The sequence below is a fragment of the Athalia rosae genome, chromosome 2 (genome assembly GCF_917208135.1).
Source record: "Athalia rosae chromosome 2, iyAthRosa1.1, whole genome shotgun sequence".
Classification (NCBI taxonomy): domain Eukaryota; kingdom Metazoa; phylum Arthropoda; class Insecta; order Hymenoptera; family Athaliidae; genus Athalia; species Athalia rosae.
This window is the reverse complement of record NC_064027.1, coordinates 21592193-21600954: the sequence shown is the minus strand read 5'-3', so window position 1 is coordinate 21600954 and position 8762 is coordinate 21592193. Positions and strand designations below refer to the sequence as shown.

Sequence of the window (8762 nt, the reverse complement as noted above, 5' to 3'; positions counted from 1 at the left end):
TCTACTGATTGTCGTGATTTTCATCATAGAGCAGAAACGCTAAAACAGTAAACATGGCGTATCGCGGTGTGAAGGGTTCCGATCCATTTGTGTCTAAAACATCGCGAAATGAGAGATTCGCGCAAATGTCTAAACAAGAGCAAATAATACAGCAAAAAAAGCTTGAAATTCAAGCAAAGATGCAGGAACAACGGGCTAAACAGGCCGTTGAAAACGTTAAAAAATCAACGACCAACACTATCACCTTATCAACGCCTCAACCGATCAGCAAGCCAAATACACCCAAGTAATGAAATGCATTATTTATTCGTAATTTATGAGTTATCTGGAATCTGTGAATGCTTCAATCGAATACCGGAGAGTTACCAAAATTTCCACTGTACCTAAATCTATTAAAAACCAAAATTATCATGCAGAAATGAAAGCTAATTCGGGTCACTCATTTGCATACACAATCATTCGTCGTCTGCACTACACCGACGAGCATTGAACAATACAAATGCTATTTTTGTCACACGGGTGCAATGAGGATCTCTTTGAGCATGTTTTTTTCTTCAAATCAATAATAACAGTGCGATTATATTCTTCTAAATGCAATATTGGTTCGAAGTCTAACCGACGTATCCATTGTGATTTTCAGTTTACAGTTAGTAAATCTAAGGCGTGACTTATTTTTCAACTTAGAACTCATTGTTAGTTGAGAGTCCCCAGTTATAACGAGTCAAATGCAGTTATCTGTGCCGTTTATTTATAGGAAAGCAGAGGAGAAGCCAGCAAGCATCGGTTCATCTCTTTCAATGGTCAACCTATTTGCAAATGATGGAAGTTTCCTTGACCAATTCAAGAAGATATCCAACACAAAGACCCCTTCCTCTTCCTCAAACTCTTCCCAATCCCAGATATCCACAAAATCTGACGACAAACTTACAAGAGACCAGCAAAAATCTTCGTATGACAATTCTCGGGCCCCACCCATTGCAGACCACCGAGACAGAAAATGGAACTCACAATCTGACAGCAAATCCAGAGATAACTGGGATAACTCTCGTAGAGACAGAAGAAGAAACAATGACTCGAGGTGGAGCCGATCTTCTGATCGTAGGCATAGTTCCTCATCTAGCCCTTCACCTACAAGACGCAGGCTTTCTCCAAGTCCGGAATCAAGACACGGGTATCACCAGCCTCCTCCTCAAAACCAAAACCAAAGCCATGGGCCTCCACCTCCTTCGAATCGTGCTCATTTTAGTCAGCATCAACAATACCCCTCATCCCCCAATGTCAACCAACCTTCTTCTTCATCTATCCCACCTCTGATGTCACAGCCTTTAATGCAAATGACAAATCTCCCTCCGCCAAGCATTAGAGGAATTCCTCAGAACCTTCAAAATATACATAGACTACCTCCTCCTCCAAAGGGCTTAAGCGGTTTTCCCCCACAAGAAAATATTCCTAGGATTCCACCACCTTCTCCACACCATATCTTGCGAGCGCCACCTCCTCCCCCAAATCTACAAAGTTTACCTCCCAACACCAATGTACCACCTCCTAGCATGCAAATCCCTCAGCAACAACATAACTTGCAGAACATTCAGTCCTCGGCATCGCAAGGGCAGAGTCATGTCATTCAAAATGCTCATCCCCCTCCTCAGAGCTGCAGTGTTCCACCACCTTCAGCTCTCGGACAACCTCCTCCTAATCTTCCACCTCCAAATTTACCCCCACCAAACATCATGCCACCCATGTCTCAGATCCCTCCAAATATTATGCCTATGACTAGCCAGGCAATCGTGGTCACTGTTGCTAGCGTTGCGAATGTTCCACCACCCAATGTGGTCCCACAGATGATTATGGCAGGCCCACCGCCAGTGCATAGCCAAATTTCAAGTGCAATAAACTCAATACCGCCACCAAATCTTAATATTCCGCCCCCAAATGTTCCTCCTCCGAATATCATCCAAAATGCACCACCTCCACATATTATTACGGCCAGTTATCCAGTTCAACATCAAACGCAGGTTCCTATTAACGTGGGACCCATTAATATGCAACTACCGCCACCGGTCAGACCGCCTCACACACTGCAACAGCAGAGTCAATTAGGTATGGTATTTGTATAAATGGAACAAAGAATTCCCGTTTGAGTTTGAGAAATAATGAAGTAGTAACGAACACTGAACTTTCTATTTGATGACTTGATGATTTGATTTGAGAAAATGATGACTAGTAAAAATATTAAGTCATTGAAAGTTGAATTTTTTGTCAAAACTTATTCTTACAAAGGATTATAAGTGTGTCCCGTAGAGGCAGAGCAGCTGGCACGAATCGTGGCCGATTGTGGGGACGAAATTGAGCAGGAAGTCCGCGAGAAGAACGCGCAAGATCCCAAGCTATGGTAACTACTGTCCTCTCTGGCAACCCGTTGAAAATTAACCGCTTTTACCTTCTACTCCTCTGACATATTCATTCACCCCAATTACATTTTTTGCAATCCATCCATTCTCATTTTTATAAATATTCCGGGAATTACATTCTAGAGGTGACTAATAACTCTGGAGTGATAATTTTCCTTTCGTGTTTGTAACAGGTACCCTACCCAGAAGAGCACATAGAACTAATGTGTTAACTCCGATTTTAATTTAAAATTGGCAACAACCAATTTCTAGACATGAAAAACAAAGAACATACCGTATAATATGATCGTTGTATAGCCGTGTCTAAATATTTTATTTAGCATATCCAATTATCTTACTTGGCCGATTTTTAAGTATTGTTTTAATCAAGGTTTCTGCACCAAAAGCAAAGTGCAGCGTATCTGCAGTACAGGGGGTTGGTGGCAAAGTTCCGGGCTGAAAAAGTTGGGAAGGAGACCAAGAATAATGGGGGCGAACTTTACTGTCCTGAAGATGCTCTCAGCGACAATGAAGACCCTGAAAAAAGTCAAAAAATCGGATCTTCTCAAAATGGTAAGTAAAATTCTTCAGATTTCTTATTTGACTTCCTTTCGTATGGTATCACCTTTATTCAAAAAAATTTCTCAGATTATTACAATAAAGATTCTCGAGAAGAGAGAAAAAGAAAGAGACGAAGTCGATGGGGAGATCCTGATAACAAGGTTCCACTTTCTGGAATGGGGGGACCGCAGCTGGGAATCATTCCTAGTTCAAGAAAAATTCCGCAACCGGGAATTGCGATTCCCGGGCAAATCGGACAGCCAGCAGTGATATTACCACCCCCTAAAATCCAGAGTGGTAAAGTCAACCCCATGCTAACTAAAATATCAAGAAGTGATCCTGCGCTTGCTCAATACGCAAGACAAACCTTTGGGACTTCAGATCTCACCGAAGAGCAATGGAAGAAGGCAGAGGACCATTATAAGGTGCGTATCCGAATAGCGTTTCAAAAAATATGAATCTTGCAATGAAATGTCGCAATACCGTATTTGTATCTTGTTCAGATTAATCTCCTATACCAAAACCTTTTGAAAAAACGTGAAGAGGTGAAACGTCTGGAGGCTCAAGGAAAACATAAATATGAGTATGACAGTGATGAGGAAACAGAAGGCGGTACGTGGGAGCACAAAATTCGATCTGCTGAAATGGTGGCAACCCAAATGTGGGCTGAAGAGCTGACTGCTCAGGCTGAGGGCAAACACCACATTGGCGATTTTCTACCCCCGGATGAGCTGAAAAGGTTCATGGAACAGTATAATGCTGTAAAGCAGGGAAAAGAACCGGACCTCAGTGACTACAAGGAGTTCAAATTGAAGGAGGATAACATCGGTTTGCTATTCGTTTCATATCTCTATTCTAACTTGAAATTTAAAACTAAACCTACAATTTCGGGCTTTTTATACAGGTTTTCAGATGCTCCAAAAGTTGGGTTGGAGCGAAGGTCAGGGCTTGGGTAGCGAGGGGAGTGGTCGTGTTGACCCAGTTAATAAGTAAGTTAAACAATTCTTTGCGGATCACTCTGTTATATATAAATATGTACTCTCTTTTTATTCTCTCCATCCTTACAGAGCTACGAATAGACTGGATAGCGCAGGCCTTGGATCTGAGAGACCTGATGGTATTTCGAGAGATGACGATGAATTTGACGCTTACAGAAAGCGTATGATGCTTGCATACAGATTCAGGCCTAATCCTTTGGTAAACATTTTGATTTCTATAAACACCTGATATCATATTGTTCCTAAAAATACACTTATTGGCATATCTGTTTAATTGCTGTTCATATCTGTTTTTCAGAATAATCCTCGAAGGCCTTACTATTGAATAGCGATGAACAATAACACTCAATCAGCAAAAAATAGTTTCGTCAAAGCAGAATAAAATATGATATTACAATTAACATTCTCTGTAACAGAATTCCTTGTTATTTTGTATATCTAAATATAATATGTATATTAAATTCACATCTCCAATCAATCCTTGTTTTAATTTTATTTCATCCTTCAATGATATCTATATGAAATCCCTGTCAATCAAATCCTTATAGACATCTCTCAGAGTATTTCTCCAGAAATGATCTCTCTTCAACCTTTCTTCAAGATTATCGGGGTTGAAATTAGCGGGATCAAAGTCCTGTACGTCATTAGGTTCACTGGTCAAAGCGTGCATTATAAGTATTCCCATCCCCGCGACATAAGTGCTGAATATCTTTAATTGTTTTAGCAACGCTTCGAAGGGAAAAAGTTTCTCCGGATCCGATCCAAGCTCCAAAAGATAGCTTGACAATGAATCGTAGTAAATTTTAATCAATTCGTCGAAATGGTTTTTCCTTAAGTCGTTGCTGCAGCTTGTATACAAAATATAAGAAATATCTGAAGCTGGAGACGCATATCGACACAATTGAAAGTCTATCATGTAAATGTCCTTTGGTTCATCGCTGCCCTGAAAAAATATCAAAAGTTCGTGTCTTATGCCGGTGACCGTTGCACAAGTCTCGATCGTTTCTTACCTCCTCATATCTGAACATCATGTTGTTGCTCCAAGAATCGCCGTGGTTTAACACCGCGTATGGTTCGGCGAGGCTCCCGTCGCAGGAGGTCTCCAGATGACGAGGAACATCACTTAAAAACTTTGTAAATTTTTCTAAATATTTTGAATTCTCCTGAGCTAGTGCCTACAAACGAAAGTGGTCATTTTCCAACTTGTAATAATGATGCTATCGTTTGAATTGATTTTCAACAGACCATTTTAACATATTTCCCTAACGTGTTGACGCGAGTAACAACATCCGGGTGTTGGACAACTTCGGGTCTCCAGAGAGCCTCTTTCATGGCAGCAATTTCGCTTTTGAAAATATCTGGTCTCTGATCCCTGAGCGCGAAACTTAGCGCGTGAAAACGTCCCCACGTTTTCATGATGATCGACGCGTGTGCGAAATCCATTTCTTTCAAACGATCACGCATGACAAATCCTTTCACTCCAAGATCTTCCAAGCAAACCGCCTGAAAAATTAATTCTGTGTCGTTAATCGTCAAAGTCGACTGTATGAAATAAATGAGAGGTAACATGAGTGTTGTACCGTACGCGAATGAGATTTTGCAAATTGATTCATATTCTATAAAATGCTTCGTCATACATCCATCTGAGAATCATGATTTTGCAATTTTTAGGTGCTTCGAGGTAATACATAATTGCCCGCATTTCTGATGTAACACACATAACCGGTTGAAAACCCGGCTTGAATAGATGAATTCATCAAAATATATTTCTTTTTTTTTCAAAATGAAAAAGGACGCCCGTATTATTAATTATCTCTATAAGTAATATTTTAGAGCCACTTTTAATGGATTAAAATACAACATGATAACTAAATCGCATTTGTCCTGCGGTTTTGTTAAAATAAAATGAGTCTGTCAGGAAGTGTAGGCCACAGAGATACGGTCAAGCGTATTTTATCGCCGACTTTCTTTCACAATATCGCTCACGAACATTGCACAATATCCTTGAATTATATTGTTAAATTCCCGGTCACGAAACCATTCACGTCAAATTAATTTCGAGTCATGTAATAAAGGTGATCATGTTTCCGAGATTCGAATAAGAAGAACAGACAACATAATGAAACTTTCAAAAAAATTTTACCGTTATTTAGAGATTACCTACCTCTTTTCGATTATCGCTAGTAGAGAAATAGCACTCAGGAATATTTTCCATCAATTTATTATGAGTTTTCAAAAATTCATTGAAGGTCGGTACGATTTTTGCGTAGAAATAATGTTCCCGCGGAAACAAGTGATCGATTTGTACCACCATACGGCTCGTTTCATTTTTTGGAGGCACTTTCATAATCACAGGTACTTTGGTGGGGATACCATTTTTTTTACCCTCGATAATAATTCGGTGCAGAACTCCGACGTAATTATCTCCCTTGTTAGATCCAGATTTCATGATATCATACTTTGCTCCCGAGATTTTCAGGATTTTGGCAACACGCTCGAGATAATCCTGAAGGTGCGGGTCCTCGAAGAGCTTATTTTGCAGGGAATCGTTCGAATCATCCCGCGAACCGTTCGCAGCCGACATTATATGTATGTGTTGGATTGTTTTTATTATTTAGGGTCCAGATTACGTCGCAATTCTAACAAGTCACATAAAACCTATTGCATAGTCTAGTTCACTTTGATAAAAATAATTGTAAAATAAGGATAACTACAAATGTACTTGTTGCTTACAGCGTGAGCTGTTGAATACTGATTTGTTTGAACGAGAACGAGAACCGTTGGCTTTGCCGATCAGAAATGTTGTTGCGTCATCATCAATCATGTAACATCGAGGCTTCAACCTCTGCCGAGTATACCTACAGCTGCCGCTCTGATATTTCCACGAAGAAGCGTCTAATGGGAAGCGTCCTAGTTGAAAAATTACCTAAATATTTGCCAACGCAAAATCACACGTTAATGAACATTCTTCATAAATCTAATGAGATAACAAGATGCTGCCGGAATCCCAGCGTATCTCCATGTCTTCCCAACGCACTGTAAACTGAAGATAAACAGAGATCTTATTGTACATATAGTAGAGTATGTGCTAAAGCATATCACAAGCCAAATACACCGTATAGGTATATAGCTCGTCGTAAATCGGCTGAATCTTTGTCCTTGAGGGTAAATTATATCTTTCAATTTATATCGACCTAACGTACAGCGTACTATTAGGTATCCATGGCTGCGAATTTGAAATGTCTAAACAAATGGCTGCCGCTTTGAGGAACGAAACATTTAGTAGAGGTTTCCGTCAAAATTATTTCGTTGAAACGACTTTGAAAACTCCATCAGGGATCGCAGTTATACCTGTCTCAAGGATCGGTTGACGTAATCTCGCTTCATCTTCTATTTCCTGTTATTATTTTAAGGTTCCATTATTATAAGTACCATTATCATCATTATTATGATTATTTGTATTGTTATTATCATTATTGTTATTATTAGTATTATTAGCATTACCATCGTGGTTATTGTTACCAAACCGCAGATGTCCGGAGTCGGTAAACCAACGACTTGTAAAGATGCTATCCGGAGGTGGGAGGAAGCCACAGGCCTCGACGCGTCTTCGGCAACAGAAATAAACTTGAGTTTTCAGTGGCCACCAATAGAAAAAATGGACAACGCTTTTAACGTTATTTCAAAATGCGAAAAATTAACGCTTTCGACAAATATGATAGAGAAAATTGCCGGTGATTGTCTTTGAGGTCATATGAATGTAATAAAAACTATGTAAAAAAATCTCGTAACTTTAAATTACTCTCTAATTGCAGGTATATCAGCGTTGAAGAACCTGAAAATCCTTTCAATAGGTCGTAATTTGATCAAGGCATTTTCGGGGCTAGAGCCACTGGGTGATACTTTAGAAGAGTTATGGATATCCTATAACAGTATAGAAAAAATGAAAGGGATAACGTGCATGAAAAATCTCCGGGTTTTGTACATTTCTAATAATCTCATACGAGAGTGGAACGAATTATCAAAACTCTCAGAGTTACCGAATCTTAGAGATTTATTATTCGTAGGAAATCCTCTCTGCGACGGTTTTGAGGTAAATGTGAAAGAAAAATCATCGGTTTGGTGCAATTCGAACGCTGAGGATGAACCTCAAAAACTTTCTTCACTTACTCTGGGAGCCATTGTGTTCAAAAATTGCCTGAAAGTTCAAAAAGTGAAGGTTACTCCTTCCTGGTTCTTAGCCTTCGAATTGCATTGTCGTATTGATGAAATAAAAAAGATTAACAAAATTCTCATATATTCACCTGCAGACGGAAGCTTGGAAGGCAGAAGTAGCCCGAAGACTTCCAAATTTGGAAAAACTAGATGGAGAATTGATCATACGTAGCGAAGACGCTGCCCCTTCTAGCGGTCAACTTTCAAAAGCCGAATGTCCACCTCCGCTACTTCCAAAATCACCCGAACAACAATAATCAATTTACTTGAACTTTACATACCTTTTTTTAATCTTTTTCTGTTTCAATATCATTTACACATTTATTATTCATTTATTCGTCTCATATATATATATATATATATATTGTAACACAATTGATATATCATATACAATATTTCATTCGTTTATACTTTTTCTTCATACTGTCTTCAACGATTTTTCTTCACATGTTTGTTTTTGACGCTTTTTCAAGTTGAAAAAATTTATAATATATATATTTGTAGATTCGCATTTATTCATTTTTCATGTATAGTATATATCAGTATAATAATATATATTAGATTATACACACAATCATGGAGGATAGATTTTATAAAC

The 8762-nt window shown here is 38.9% G+C and overlaps 3 protein-coding genes across 6 annotated transcripts; 2 read left to right on the top strand and 1 right to left on the bottom strand.

Annotated features, from left to right (window-relative positions):
• Positions 1-4427, top strand: LOC105689460 (SURP and G-patch domain-containing protein 1-like). 2 transcript variants are annotated; one of them, XM_048651394.1, is made up of 8 exons: positions 1-286; positions 755-2100; positions 2302-2392; positions 2782-2963; positions 3039-3376; positions 3455-3779; positions 3856-3940; positions 4019-4427. In XM_048651394.1, the coding sequence occupies exons 1-8, from the start codon at positions 54-56 to the stop codon at positions 4176-4178; spliced, it is 2760 nt and encodes a 919-aa protein (XP_048507351.1). In that variant the 5' UTR covers positions 1-53; the 3' UTR covers positions 4179-4427. The 2 variants fall into 2 exon arrangements, with proteins under 2 accessions (XP_048507351.1, XP_048507350.1); XM_048651393.1 differs by having other exon boundaries at positions 2-286; positions 2290-2392.
• LOC105689461 lies at positions 4428-6695 on the bottom strand. The gene is made up of 4 exons (XM_012406486.3): positions 6114-6695; positions 5195-5452; positions 4960-5124; positions 4428-4892 (listed from the first exon to the last, which is right to left on the bottom strand). Exons 1-4 carry the CDS (start codon positions 6531-6533, stop codon positions 4464-4466), a joined length of 1272 nt encoding a protein of 423 aa, XP_012261909.2. The 5' UTR covers positions 6534-6695; the 3' UTR covers positions 4428-4463.
• Positions 6696-6886: 191 nt separating this feature from the next.
• Positions 6887-8683, top strand: LOC105689292 (dynein axonemal light chain 1-like). 3 transcript variants are annotated; one of them, XM_020854223.2, is made up of 4 exons: positions 6887-7321; positions 7482-7683; positions 7765-8042; positions 8260-8683. In XM_020854223.2, exons 2-4 carry the CDS (start codon positions 7482-7484, stop codon positions 8419-8421), a joined length of 642 nt encoding a protein of 213 aa, XP_020709882.1. In that variant the 5' UTR covers positions 6887-7321; the 3' UTR covers positions 8422-8683. The 3 variants fall into 3 exon arrangements, with proteins under 3 accessions (XP_020709882.1, XP_048507353.1, XP_048507352.1); XM_048651396.1 differs by having other exon boundaries at positions 6887-7362; XM_048651395.1 differs by lacking the exon at positions 6887-7321 and having other exon boundaries at positions 7383-7683.
• Positions 8684-8762: the final 79 nt, after the last annotated feature.

Bases quoted from the DNA above. Each gene is read 5' to 3' on its own strand.
- LOC105689292 (XM_048651395.1), top strand. From the start codon at position 7,398: ATGATTATTTGTATTGTTATTATCATTATTGTTATTATTAGTATTATT. The intron at 7,684-7,764 runs GTGATTGTCTTT...CTCTAATTGCAG, and splicing joins TATGATAGAGAAAATTGCCG to GTATATCAGCGTTGAAGAAC. The intron at 8,043-8,259 runs GTAAATGTGAAA...ATTCACCTGCAG, and splicing joins CTCTCTGCGACGGTTTTGAG to ACGGAAGCTTGGAAGGCAGA.
- LOC105689461 (XM_012406486.3), bottom strand. From the start codon at position 6,533: ATGTCGGCTGCGAACGGTTCGCGGGATGATTCGAACGATTCCCTGCAA. The intron at 5,453-6,113 runs GTAGGTAATCTC...TTAATTTTTCAG, and splicing joins CTAGCGATAATCGAAAAGAG to GCGGTTTGCTTGGAAGATCT. The intron at 5,125-5,194 runs GTCTGTTGAAAA...TTTCGTTTGTAG, and splicing joins TAGGGAAATATGTTAAAATG to GCACTAGCTCAGGAGAATTC.
- LOC105689460 (XM_048651393.1), top strand. From the start codon at position 54: ATGGCGTATCGCGGTGTGAAGGGTTCCGATCCATTTGTGTCTAAAACA. The intron at 2,101-2,289 runs GTATGGTATTTG...AAGGATTATAAG, and splicing joins GCAACAGCAGAGTCAATTAG to TGTGTCCCGTAGAGGCAGAG. The intron at 3,780-3,855 runs GTTTGCTATTCG...CTTTTTATACAG, and splicing joins ATTGAAGGAGGATAACATCG to GTTTTCAGATGCTCCAAAAG.